This window comes from Vollenhovia emeryi, unplaced genomic scaffold (assembly GCF_000949405.1).
Source record: "Vollenhovia emeryi isolate VEMERY1.0 unplaced genomic scaffold, V.emery_V1.0 DF939278.1, whole genome shotgun sequence".
NCBI lineage: Eukaryota > Metazoa > Arthropoda > Insecta > Hymenoptera > Formicidae > Vollenhovia > Vollenhovia emeryi.
In genome coordinates, this window is record NW_011967088.1 from 71,218 (window position 1) to 85,514 (window position 14,297).

The 14,297-nt window shown below is 40.0% G+C and overlaps 2 protein-coding genes across 6 annotated transcripts in view; one reads left to right on the plus strand and one right to left on the minus strand.

Annotated features, from left to right (window-relative positions):
• Positions 1-14,297, minus strand: part of LOC105559361 (T-complex-associated testis-expressed protein 1-like) — a 59,996-nt gene that overhangs the window by 40,415 nt on the left and 5,284 nt on the right. For all 5 annotated transcript variants that reach the window (XR_001008742.1, XR_001008744.1, XR_001008743.1 and 2 more), the window contains exons 2-3: positions 1,095-1,156; positions 517-789 (exon numbers count right to left, since the gene is read on the minus strand). Coding sequence is in view for 1 of the 5 variants with exons in the window: in XM_012007589.1 (XP_011862979.1) it covers positions 517-789; positions 1,095-1,141 (320 nt within the window). In the remaining 4 variants the exon portion in view is untranslated. The remainder of the gene's footprint in view (positions 1-516; positions 790-1,094; positions 1,157-14,297) is intronic.
• On the plus strand, positions 1,163-7,296 carry LOC105559360 (Kv channel-interacting protein 1-like). Its single transcript, XM_012007588.1, has 4 exons — positions 1,163-1,651; positions 1,724-1,794; positions 5,099-5,374; positions 6,945-7,296. Exons 1-4 carry the CDS (start codon positions 1,219-1,221, stop codon positions 6,990-6,992), a joined length of 828 nt encoding a protein of 275 aa, XP_011862978.1. The 5' UTR covers positions 1,163-1,218; the 3' UTR covers positions 6,993-7,296.

Here is a 14,297-nt window from a genome sequence, read left to right on the forward strand (position 1 = left end):
GTCGATATACGATTCTTAGAATTATTCTATCTATATCTTCTATATTCTATATATTCTAAAAATCGCATATCGACAGGTTATTGTGCGGTCGACAATCCGTATCGACGCACAGTTTCTGGAAAGTCGAAATAGATGCGTAAACAACATCTTAAAGTTATATACACGTTATTGCGAATAGTATTATCACAGCCCCGGTGGTCGAGCTGGCTAAGACGCCCGTCACGGATTGTAGGGAGGTCCCAGGTTCGAATCCTGGCTGGGGTAATATTTTCCGCAATAATAATTTTAATAGCTTGATACGGTCAACAAAAATCGCTATAGCCAGTGTAGGTCGATAAAACTTATGAAATTTTGGAAATTAAAATTGATTAATAGAAATTACAGTCGAATAAAGTCAACTATTATTTGACCAGATCAATCTACAATTCTGACGTAAAGCTCACGATCGTGTTCGATAACACGCTATTACATAATAACATTTCACATAATCGAGAATCAATAGGTGTTCAGTTTTACCTGTCCTTGGCCGCGCGTTCCCAATAAAATTCATCCTCGATTCTCGGTATCGTCAACTCGAAGGGTAGATCAGTCGGTAGTATTTCCAGCAACACGTCCCTGTCGGCGCATGTCGGCAAATCCTCCAGAATAGGATTATCCTTCCAGGTCGAGACTATAGCGCGAAGCGCAAGAATCTTTAAATCGGGGATTACGCCATCGTCCCACGAGGCGTCTTCCGCTCGCAGCGTACGTTCTTGCTCCTGCGGTAACAGCGAGGTCTCCGCCGAGCACCTGCAAGCCAATTTGCCGGGATAAACGTATATTGCTGAATGAGTTGAAGCTAATATTATGTCCGTTCAATACGAAGATATTTATTTTGAAGATTTACCGTATCGCGTCGCGAACACGCCGCGTGCATCCCCGAAATTGAACTTGCTTTGAAAGGACACACCTTGGCTGCTTTACTTTATTCGAGAAAAACTCGACTTGCGAGTATGTACGAAAATCAGAACACATGAGACAAGATAAGAGAAGATACATGCGCCGCGAGAGAAGTCTATTTATTCTATTCTATATTCTATTCTGTTCTATTTTACCTGTAAGCAGCTACAACGTTCTGCGATATCGTGTGCGGGATCCTCATTGTTCACGTCCGTTTCTGCACAAAGATGGAAAACACGAGAGTTACTTCACCGGAGTTGGCAAAATTTCCCCGTATAGATGATTTACGATACGATTTTGCTGTTTCGATTTGCTATTTCTTACCCGGAAAATACAAAGATATCCTATGGTATCAATAAACTGTTATCTATGCAGTTAGTTTTATCTACTATCTCACACCTGTGCGATCTACTGGCTCGACCAATGTTATTCTGTGCTTTATTGATGGAGAAACGCGTCACCGGTGTCTCACCAGTACATATTTTCAAGCCACAAAATAGCATTGCTCGTCCGAACAAATGGTCGCCGGCAAAGCTATACGTATATATGGTATATAGAGTGTCGCTTAATCTCGCCCTGATAAAACTCGCGGAACTGAGTACGATCATTTTTCACGACCTTTTTTCCCTCTCCTTTTTTCAGGAGTGTCCCGAGGGAGTAGTGCACGAGGACTCGTTCAAGGACATTTACGCGAAATTCTTCCCGCACGGAAGTGAGTTCCAATTAAATAACAGCCCACGTTTTTGCGTAATTAGTTAATGGCCACCCCTCATGCGAATTGCAGACTCCAGTCTCTACGCCCACTACGTATTCAAGGCCTTCGACGTTAATTGCAACGGAGCCATCAGCTTCAGGGTAATTAAGTCTCTCTCATGTAATCTGTAGTCTTTTTATTAATTTTAAATTCACCGATATGTCTGCTGGCATCTACCTTTGCTCCCGAAAGACGGCACACAACGGGCGTCTCCGTCTTGAAATACGTCGCGCACTCTTCGTGCGACGACATATTTTTCAGCGTGTGTTGACCTCGTACATGTTAATGCGCGTATACATTTATCAATGAAACGCAAGGGGTAAACCGCTGATGGCATTGTGGTGTATAGATTTGCGACATTACTGGACGTTACTAGGCATGTTCTGGGCATTAGTTTGGGCATTATAAAGATAAAATAAGATAACATTATAAGATACACTAACGCCCACTGGGCATTGGTGTATATGATTTTGGTCAGCGGTTTACCTCTCGATGAGACGAAGCAGTTACTCGGATATTCTTGAGTAAATTTTATTCATTTGATTTTCGAGTACGCGAAATGTAGAGTAAAGGCACCTAATATCGCCCAGAACGTAATATCACCACTCGTGATATCGTGAGCAAAGTGCTGATATCAATCGGCAATACATAGAATTACTGGCTAAACATGTGTAAGAAGACATATTGTAGTTACTACGTTATATAGAAATTGATTTTCACCATGAAAATAAAAGTTACGCTAATTTTCAGTATCCCACACAGCACCGAAAGATTGCAGGAAGATTGCAGAAAAGTTACATTGCAAGATTGCAATATTGTAGCAACGTTGCACGACATTGCTGCAACGTTGAAATATCCGCCCTCAGAGAGATTGCAGTGCAACATTATAGCAACGTTGCAGTGCAATATTTTTGGAATAATTTGTTATTGTTGTACATAAGCAGAGAATTTACTAATTATACATATGCATCCGGGCCTTTTTCAATACACAGCAAGCTATTGCGAAGCAACCTAAGGAGATTATGTCGCTTCGCAATAGATGGAGATTGCGAGCAACACCGCATTGATCAAGTACTTAATAATTCGTGCATTATTGGTATCAACGAAAATAACATTTTAAAATTCTCGTAATTAGGAAAATTTTTTAGTTAGAAAATATAGTATTTTTATTATTTTTGAAACATTGCTGCAATATTGCTATCGAAAGTTTGCAATTTTATATCCCTGCAATGTCTCTGCAAGATTGCAACGTTTCTGCAATGTAACTGCAACCATCTGTGCTGTATGGGTATATCATATTTGTAACCAGCGCGTCAAAATACTTAAGTACACGTAGTTTAAAAAATCGGAGGTATGGGCTTTTCGGAAGTACACCCTATCTATAGCTTCACAAACTCATACATATTGATAAATGATGATTTTATAAAAATGTATAAGGTTGGCGATATTAGGTACCATTTTTTTAAACTCCCGATTTTGCCGTTTCTGTTTCTTTGTAATGTGGATTTTAATTTTTTATATCTTAACCGTTCTAACCGATTGTACATTCATGAAACACAAATGTTTCCTCTTTCATTTGGGACTAAATACAAAAATGTCAATTACTTTTTAAGTGAGAACGATTTGAATTTTGATAGGCGATATTAGGTGCCTTTACCCTACTTCGTGAAGAGTAAAAAGTATATATTTTATTTAAAGGAGCTATTTACGTAAATAGTAGCTTTACCATTGACAATCAACTACGGGATAATTAATAAATTATTAAGCCGAAATGACGAAGCGAGCGTGAGCTATTTGATCATAACGCGAAACGCCTTGTGCATCAATTACAAATTTAGCGCATTATTGCTCGTCAACCGCTCGGATTTAATCTAATTTTACTGATGTCTAATTCAAGCTGTACTTAATACGCCCAATGCCGCGATATTTTATGCCACGATTCCCGCGGTTTGGTCCGCCGGTCGTCATTGACGCACGAATGAAATGCGGGCACAGCGAATCTCGGTGGGAAATTTCGGCATTTCGACCAGCGGAACGCAAATGCGGAGGCATTTATATGCGGGCGGACGATGCACATCCGGCGATAATGATGCGGCACGCGAACTACCCGGCCACCGATCGACAAGCCGGGACCAATTGAACGAGTCGTCTATCGGACGAATAATTAATCGTTTTTACGATAAACGCGGAATACGCGTCGGATACCAGGGGGCAAATGCGGAGCTCTCACGGGGCGGTCGATCATCCGTCATTCCGCGCGAATGTTGCGCGGTCACTTGCACATACGAGAATTTATTACAAGGCCGCGATGGCAGCTTGATGCTGAGCATCGGCACGTGGGATTAAAGCAGCTTTCAGTGGTCCAGCGCGGGTACTCGCGTGGGACATGAACTCAGTTATGTCCAGAACACGTGGATGCCGTTTTATTTGACTAATTTCCCTCGCTGATGCTTTGCGTTACAGATGGTATTTTTCTCTTTGCATAATTACGGGTTTTCAAATATGCATTCGCAAATAACTTTGTAGCTATACGTAACAATATAAGGCCAGATATAAGCAATATAAACAGTTTGCCTCTCTTTATATCATGTATTTTATAATATAGACAGTTTGTGTATGTTGTGTGTATCTATATTATAAAAGTTATTCATTCACTAAATAATTCTTTTGCTCTCAACGGTGCACAAATTATGACAATTTTATTTAATTGTATAATATTTGAGAAACATCGCACGGTCAATTTGGCAAGTCGGTGTAGAGAGATTTAAGTTTCTCCCGAAATTTTATCTCGACAGACCTAAAGTAGCACGAAGATCGTTTCGTAATATTACTTGAGAAGTACCACAATTCGGATGGTTAAAACATTGTAAAATGGATTAATTTCAATGAACCACTTGCCAGTTGGGTCGTTCAATAATCTCTTCAATTTGTTCATTGTTTACTGGCGACGAAAAGCTTTTATTTCTTTTCCTTGACAAATTATATCGCTTTATTCTCCAAAATGCGTTTGCGTCATTGCAATAATCAGAATTTTAATATGCAGTGTTATATTATTTTAATACTTTAATTTATCTATTCAAGTATCTAGCATTATTAGAATTAGAATTTTATTACAATCTTTCACTTCGTGACGGAGAATGTCTCTACGAGCGCAAGAAAGAAACAGTGAACTTTCTTTCCGGTTTTCTGCTCCTCTCGCTCTTTTTACGTTCATTACGTCCGAACCGTTTCTCGTTATCTGCGAAGTCGTGAAATTTTATTTCAATTTTCGTGGAGTTCGCGACGTGGACGATCTCGACGCTTGGACGAGATTTGGCCGGAACACTGGAGGAGGAAGCGTATTGTCGTTCCGCCGCGCTTCGTATCAAGGTCGCGCGCGGCTTTACACAATCCCGGGGATTGCAGGACCTCCTCGTGACGCTGTCGACCCTGCTGCGGGGCAGCATTTACGAGAAATTGAGATGGACCTTCAAGCTGTACGACATAAACGGCGACGGCTGCATCACCAGGGGCGAGTTGGGTGAAGTCGTGACGGCGGTCCACGAGCTCATGGGCAGGCGGCATCATCAGGCCGAGGAGGACAGGAAGGCGAGGGAACAGCTGGACAGGGTCTTCAAGAAACTCGATCTCAACCAGGACGGTGTTATCACGATCGAGGAATTTATCGAAAGTTGTTTGAAGGTACGTCTGGCCGTGAAACAACCGGGCGCGATCAAGTAGACGGAAAGTATACAGGGCGTCCCCACACGCCCTTTTGTCTCTGTAAACCCTTTGAGACTGATGCACGACCGACTTTTCTTCGACACTTTCGCTATCACACTCTCTCATTGAAGGACCGACTATTTTAATAATAACTTCAACCTGGTTTAAGTCTGAATAGAGGAAGGTATAGTGAACTCGGGACACTCTGTATGCACTCCCTTCGTAAATGAATGCCAAGTTCCTCGAGACGTACGTATATACGAGATGGCCCAGATCTGCCGGGTGTTCTTTCAGCTATAGTTTCGACTCGCAGTTCAACCAGACACTCGAGACTCCCTCTTGTTGAATGAAGCTCATGATTTTCCACGTTACGTATCTCGATAATTAACTGTCGGATTATATATTTCTATTAAAGTAATATATCCTGCATGTCTCACCAAGAACTGCAAGTTCGAACCCACGCAGAATAAAATATCTAATAAATATCCATATGATGTCCATAGTTACTACGAATATCTAATAGATGTATAAAATGTCTACCCACACAGCACAGAAAGATTGCAACATTGCAGTAACGTTGCGCAACATTGCTGCAACGTTGCAGTGCAATATTTTTGGAATAATTTGTTGTTGTACATAAGCAGAGAATTTACTAATTACATATGCATCCGGGCCTTTTTCAATACACAGCAAGCTATTGCGAAGCAACCTAAGGAGATTATGTCGCTTCGCAATAGATGGAGATTGCGAGCAACACCGCATTGATCAAGTACTTAATAATTCGTGCATAAATTCGTGCGAAAATAACATTTTAAAATTCTCGTAATTAGAACAATTTTTTAAATAGAAAATATAGTATTTTCATTATTTTTGAAACATTGCTGCAATATTGCTATCGAAAGTTTGTAATTTTATATCCCTGCAATGTCTCTGCAAGATTGCAACGTTTCTGCAATGTAACTGCAACCATATGTGCTGTATATAAATGAAATAGATATCTAAAGCTCATCTAACGGAGATTTTTCTGGTATCCATGGATATCCTTAATATCTGTCGTGGATATCCATTAGATATCTAATAGATATTTATGTTCCGTATGGGAATATTGTTCGAACCATGATGCAGACTACCATGTGTTACATTTCCATGGACGCGCATTTGTGACCAGTCAGAAATTTACCCCAAACCTATAACCTGCAAATCATTGAATGCAACGAGAACCAATGCACCAAAAATACCCCAAAAACTGATTATACGCGCAACGTTTCACCTTGTATCTGCACGCGGTGCACGTGAAGCACGGATGCAAGGAACAAAAGTAAGGGCCACCGGAGATTAATCGATGCTTACAGAGCTTGCGCGAACTTATTTGTAGTTTGTTCAGCGCTCTCGTCGATAGCGGAATAATATTCCGGGCAAGGCGTACAACTTACAACCCCTCGCGCTGAATTTAACTTAATTTAATTTCTGAGGAGAAGGGACGAGAAAAGCAAAAAAAAAACAAAAAGAAAGAAAACGGGGTCCTCAGTTGATATGAACTTTGATACAGGACGATGTGATCACACGGTCGCTGGCAATGTTCGACTGTGCGCTTTGATCTCCGGCTAAGGACGAGCCTCCAACAGCGGTCACCGCGACGCCGCCGACGCCACTCTCGACGACAACGTTCTCGCAATCCCTGTCCCCGTCGCCGCCGCCGCCGTCCTACTCCCTGCTGCCGCCTATCCCGCCACCCCTGCCCTCTCAACCGCCACCCGGTTACACCGTCCAGGATCAGGAGCTCTACCTACTCCTGGCCGCCCACTGGTGGAACCAGCCGGAGGCGCCGCTCTTTTGTTGAAGGTAAATTCACCGAGGCTAGATTTCCTGATACCGTTGAAGGCTCTCGCTCTCGCGTCTCAGAAGCGAGACGGGCGCTTCTCAAATGTAATTCTTACGAAAATCGAGGATATCGGATATAGCTGGGGAATAACTGTGTCAATCCAGCGACAGATCTCTCCTCCCGAAGAATTCGAAGACGATTTCTTCCCGACGACAATTTGTTGGGAGGATGAAATCCTTATTGAATCCTTATTGAATCCTTTTCGACGTTATTTTGTTAGCTCAAGCATCGAATTAAATGTTAAAGTGTACTTAAAGCGGCGTTCTATTTAATTGCTAATTAATTGCTGTATTTTCGATACTTTTGCTCCAGCTGATTTGATAGAAACATCGACTATGCTGTCTTAAGACGAAGGTTTGCACAGCCATAAAGAAAAAGCTTTGTGAAGCTACCACCGCTTCCCCCCCTCAACATTGAAAAAAGAATTTGGCATACATCACTAATGCACTATTTTACGTATTTGAATAAAGAAACAGGTTTATGTTTGTATGTTAAACTTATTGTTAACTTTTTTAATAGTAGGAACGCTAGCTTCACGGAGGTAGAAAGAAGCTGGAAAGTGAAAAACGAAGGCATATTTTTGTATAAATGCTTATTTAATTGCTTTAGTCCCAATTTTGTTATCCAGATGTTAAAAATAACGTTAAAAACAGCGTCTGTTTCTTTAAATAATAACTCGCCGAGACTTGCTATGCAAAAATAAGATATACCAGAAAACTCAGTTTCTTGTATAGCGGGTCTCGGTAAGTTATTTTTTAACGAAACAGACGCTGTTTCTAACGTTATTTTTAACAACTGGACAACAAAATCAGGACTAAAGCAACATATTAACATATAGTATTTATACAAAAATACATCTCCGTTTCTCACTTTCCAGCTTCTTTCTACCTCCGTGAAGCTACACGGAGGATTTTCTGTTAAAATTTACCCTGAAAATCATGTAATCATTGGACAACATGGCATTTTGAAGAACTATATGATAGTTTTTGAAATTTTACCATACATTCTACTAGTAAAATGTATACCAAGTATAATTATTAGTACAACGTATGGTAAAATTTCAAAAAAATTTTATATAATTCTTTGAAATGCCACGTTGTCCCTCGATCACATGATTTTCAGGATAAATTTTAAGAAAAAACTCTCCGTGTAGCATTCTTACTATTAAAAAAGTTAACGATAAGTTTATACATAAACATAAATCTGTTTCTTCATTCAAATACACGTAAAATACTACATTAGTTTAATTATGGCGTATATCGAAATCCTTTTTAATGTTGGGAAGGCGGTGCTAGCTTCACAAAGGCTTTTTCTTTATGGCTGTGCAAACCTTCGTCTCAAGATAGCACAACCGATGCTTCTATCAAATCAGTTGGAGCAAAAATATTGGAAATAGAACAATTATGTAATTAGCAATTAGATAGAACTACAAAAATACGTATTGGTTTTTTAGTTTCCTATTTGTTTTTTTCTTTGTGGCTGTGCTAACTTTTGTCTTAAGCTGACGCGACCATTGTTTTTAGCGAATCGGCTGGAGAAAAAAAATTGAAACTAGAGCAACTTATTAGCCAAAAATAGCAATTAATTTTTACATAAGTCACATTTGATTGTGCTGAAATGACTGTGCCAACTTAATAGACATCAATCAAAGTATAGGAAAGTTAGTATCGTGTACCGTTAGCTTTAGAGTCTATCCAGCGCGGTTCTAGCTAAGCTTATACTTGCGCGAGACACTACCGTGTCTCGTAATCAAACTTCCATAAACATGTACATAAAGTAATAGCTCATTGACGTAAGACTATCTTGACGAAACATATTTCTGCGGGATTAAGGCCCGAAGTAAAAGGAAGAATATGATCAATGAAGATGGCGGTGACGCTTAATTGTACGGAAAACGGTATTTTTATGAATACGTATTTCGTGTTTATTTGCGCAACCTTAACTCGTAACGACACCTTGGTTAAAATCAATGGATATATCCTGTGTTTTATGTACGTAAAATCTGATAAGTCGAGATGGCCGCAATCGATTTTCCCCTCATTCATCAGACTTCGCTCCACTAATTTACGGAAGTAGGGAAGAGTTGCCGAATGTATATCACTTAAGGTATTATTTATTATATGTATATCCCATTTGGTACTGACTTGTACGCAAACAACCGTTGGAAATTGTAGTTTGATGTTTCAGGCGTCTATTATTACATATTTAACGTTTCCCTAATAACAAATTAATTTGTTATAAGTTTTTGGTAACATGTTGCAAAGGGTACGATTTAGGAAACCGGTTGCCTAAATCGTACTTCCTTGAAATAGTCAAATTTATGAGTGAAAATAATAAAAAGCTAAATAAATAGTATAAGCTTAATATAAGGAAGTATTAACTAATACTTATTTTGTTAATAATTTATCTAAAAATGTCAGTTATTTAATAATTTAAAAATAATAATTAACGATACTGGAAAGGACGTTAAACTACAATTAGCTTAAAGCTATTTTTGCAATTTACATTTATATTTATATAAATTTTATCACTCTTACATATATCGTTTATTATTTATAAAATCGTACGGTAGAAGATAGGAAACCTTGTGACAGTACGATTTAGGAAACTTGATGGATTTTAATAAAAATATTTATTTAATCCTTATAATAATCGTAAATATGTATATGCAATAAATGTTAAAAATTTGACAATAAACCTTCTTTTATGAAAAAACAAAAATTTATAATAAAATGGCATAGTGACATTATAATCAGCTGTACAGGGTGTCACGTAATTCCCGCCTCACTTCTTCTTTACGGATAGAACGGACTAGACTGAGTCGAAAAGTCCTCTACCATTTTGCAATTTTCGCAATAGTTAACGAGTTTTTAATGATTAAAAATCGCTGTCTTAGCCCAGCCTACCGTCCAATTCAAACGCGCGGCGAGATGCGGCTGCCCCGCGATTGGCGTTGCTAGGCGCGTGAGTTGTTTATGACACACGGCAACGGCTTCGTATAATAAACAACTCCTCGTGCGCTTAGCAACGCCGATCGTGGGACGGCCGCATCTCGCCGCGCGTTTGAATTGGGCGGTCGGCCGGGCTAAGGCAGCGATTTTTAATAATTAATAACTCGTTAACTTTTGCGAAATGGTAGAGGCCTTTTCGACTCGGTCTAGTCCGCTCTATCCGTAAATAAGAGGTGGGATGGATATTACATAACACCCTGTATATAAATTGATCAAAAAGTAACATCAGTTATACCTGAATTTTTTAAATGTTGTTAGCATTTACAAAATAAGATGCATTATGTTAATTTTTGTCTATATTACTTATTTCTCATTGATTTCATATTGTTATTACTAAATGTTGCTTATATTAAGTACTAATATATTAAGTACTAATATGAAATATTGATGAGGTACGCATTGGATGACTAGTACGCATTCGGCAACACTCCCCAGATACTCTTCATTCCATTGGTTTGACCATTTCTTTATGCAGGTGTTTATGGACCATAAATTTTTTTCTTTATGCCTATGTTTATGCGCTATGCAAGTTTGCCTGGATAGGCCCTTAATGATCGCAAAAAAAAAAAAAACAATTAGAACTCAGAAAAGACCGAAGGCTTCTGATTGGTCGTTACATCGCACTCGACTGCAGAACCACAGATTTTTAATCGCAAGAAATGAAATTTTGCCAAAATTGTGCTTGCAGATTAACGTTACGGCTAAGATAAAGTCGGGAAAGCTTTACGGACAAAAATGACGTTACAAATTCTGGCTTCAAGTTTAAATCTTACGCCTTAAAACCTCGTAGACGACCGCCTAAGCGATCAGAGTTTTCGCTGCTTACTTTTATTCCGAAACTTCAGTCTTTTTGTTTAACTATTTTCTTATTATTTATCAAACCATTTCTCTTAACCAAACCTCTTATGGTTTAAGAGCTTAATCTTTCTTTTTTAGGGCAACGCGATAACACGGCTCTTAGCGACGTAGAATATCAATCGAGGTCTAAATCTGTGGAATCGAGGAACGGATTCCCCGGCAGCTTGTCGCCCTTTCGTTCTGCGAAACGTTGCGCAAGCAGCACGAGGACACGGTGCAAGGTGTTGTCCTTATTCTCGCCGACTAGCACAGTTTAGCGAAGGCTCAACCGTTTCGAAAGCAACACACGGAACACGCGAAGATTGCCGCTTTACAAGTGAGACAACATTTCGCGAACGATCCCGCGACGGTGACTGCCAGATATTTTAGCAATCGCGGAACCGACAATTGGCGTCGAGCGGGAGCTACAAGAACATTCGATCTGAGATCAAATATTAATACGCGAGATAGGTACCGGAAGCCCCTGCATTGCGATCTCTTAATGCTCTGATGCGAAGAACGGCGTCTGAGGATGAAGACACCCACGGGAATGAAGAGATGTCAGTCGAGGACTCGAACAAGATGCGAGCGATATCCTTTCTGCCACTCGCCGCGAGAAGATCCCGCGATCGAAGAACCTGATATCGCGAATTCGTGCCAAATCTGGGGGAATTTCAGACGTCAATGACGAAAGAACGGGTGAAACGGCGGAGAAGGTGCTATGCATGGCTGTGAGTCGGAAATTGCGGCACGAGAATGAGGATCCTAAATTGTTTCAGAAAGAGAAAAAGAAAATCATTTCTAAACCATCCGCGAGACGGTCGCGTCCACTTGTTCAAACGTTCGCGTTATCCGTACGATTCTGTTTCTACCGTAGGTGTTAATGGCGAGGATCATAACGGATCGATCGCGTGACTTTGCGTTACCAGGAGCGTACTCACGATTGATGGGAGTGATTCATTTGAAAACACATCTCTTCTCTAATGCTAAATAATGCTTCGCGCGGTCGTGTCATAAAGAAAAAGATCTCCCGCGCTAAAAAAAAGAACCATGTCCCAATTTCTATGATGTTTATGCCGTCCAAGTCCAGGCTAGAATTATCAATGCGTAAAGGACAGTGAAAGTAATAGCAGAGTCGCTGGTTCCTGAATCACTTGCAAGAAGGCATTATGGGATATCAAAGGTTCCACATTAACTTAATATGCTGTAAAGTGCCATGGGATCTGAAATTCGGGCCTGATTGTTATTATTGTCTCAAATAGCATTATTAAGTATGGACTACTACAAAGCAATCTGTCTTTCTGCGTGACTAAATGACGAAGAAATGGGTTCGGTTTAAGCATACTGCACTTTTAAAAATGGAGTTTCACGTTGCTGAGTGCTGTGCCCATATCATAGCATTGATATGGTATCTAGGATATGCAAGTCAGCTAAACAAATTCATAAGAATGCCATTTGAACATGTAAAGGACATATTTATAATGTTGGACACCTCTGACGATGAGCCGATTAGTACCTGATAGAGTCCTAGAATCAGAGATGCGTCAGGCTTCCTCCATCACTGCTCAGTAGCCGCCATGATGGTCCTATGGTCTCCATCAGCTGGTCAGCAAGTAGAGCACGCAGCACGTACTACATACCCGGCGTATTATGTATACGCTCAATTTCAAGCTTTTTCGAGTATTAGGATTGGTATTTCAACTAATTTTCTCAGGGTTAAATTTACCTTTTCATATATACAATTTTGCACCAAGCGACTACAACCGCGAGTGATGTGTGTATGATCAGCATACTTATCTGATCTGCGTACTTGTCTTGGCACTTAAATGGTTAGAAGATGATGACGAGAAATCATGTCTTATTGACTGACTCCGACAGCTAATAAGAAACTGTTGGGATCTGGCGCATCTCTGATTATACAACTCTATAATCAGATTATAGTACCTAGACATCGACCTCCCAACCTTCATAGTCATGGTGACCTACTCATTAAGACCTACATCATGAAGATTAGAGACCAGGAGACTCAACTTATGTCTTCAAGAATAAGACCAAAACCTGGTTTATATGGTAGTCAAAAGTATGTACACCAGCAACGCTGATGCTCGACAAACTGTTGATAATCGAACGTTGGTAGGGAATAAGTGGGCACACACACTTACCCCGAGTCTACTAACATGCACTCACACCGTGTACATAAAAACGCTACGTAGAATTGAAGCAACATCTTGATTAGGATTTCATACTAGCGGTGACAACCACTTTTGGGTGTAGTATAACTAGTAGGTCCACTCCGTCATTATTATGGTCCAACCAATGAGACAATTGTTGTATGTGTGGTAGTGTAGCTTTGATGAGTACTACACACGCACGCCGCTGGATTTGAACCAAAAACATGGTGGAATACCATGTGGAATACGATCGGGAGCGAAAAACCAAAGGGCCGACGTGAAAGTGGGCATACTATAGTTATACTATGCGTTTGGGCTCAGAATTTGATGCATCCGCCCATATGAGTTGACCCACACAGCACAGAAAGATTGCAAGAAGATTGCAGAAATGTTACATTGCAAGATTGCAATATTGTAGCAACGTTGCACGACATTGCTGCAACGTTTCTGGAGGGTTGCAGCAACGTTGAAATGTCCGCCCTCAGAGAGATTGCAGCGCAACGTTATAGCAATGTTGCAGTGCAATATTTTTGAATAATTTGTTGTTGCCACACAGCACAGAAAGATTGCAGGAAGATTGCAGAAATGTTACATTGCAAGATTGCAATATTGTAGCAACGTTGCACGACATTGCTGCAACGTTTCTGGAGGGTTGCAGCAACGTTGAAATGTCCGCCCTCAGAGAGATTGCAGTGCAACATTATAGCAATGTTGCAGTGCAATATTTTTGGAATAATTTGCTGTTGTACATAAGCAGAGAATTTACTAATTACATATGCATCTGGGCCTTTTTCAATACACAACAAGCTATTGCGAAGCAACCTAAGGAGATTATGTCGCTTCGCAATAGATGGAGATTGCGAGCAACACCGCACTGATCAAGTACTTAATAATTCGCGCATTATTGGTATCAACGAAAGTAACATTATAAAATTCTCGTAATTAGAAAAATTTTTTAAATAGAAAATATACCCATACAGCACGGAAATATTGCAGCAGCA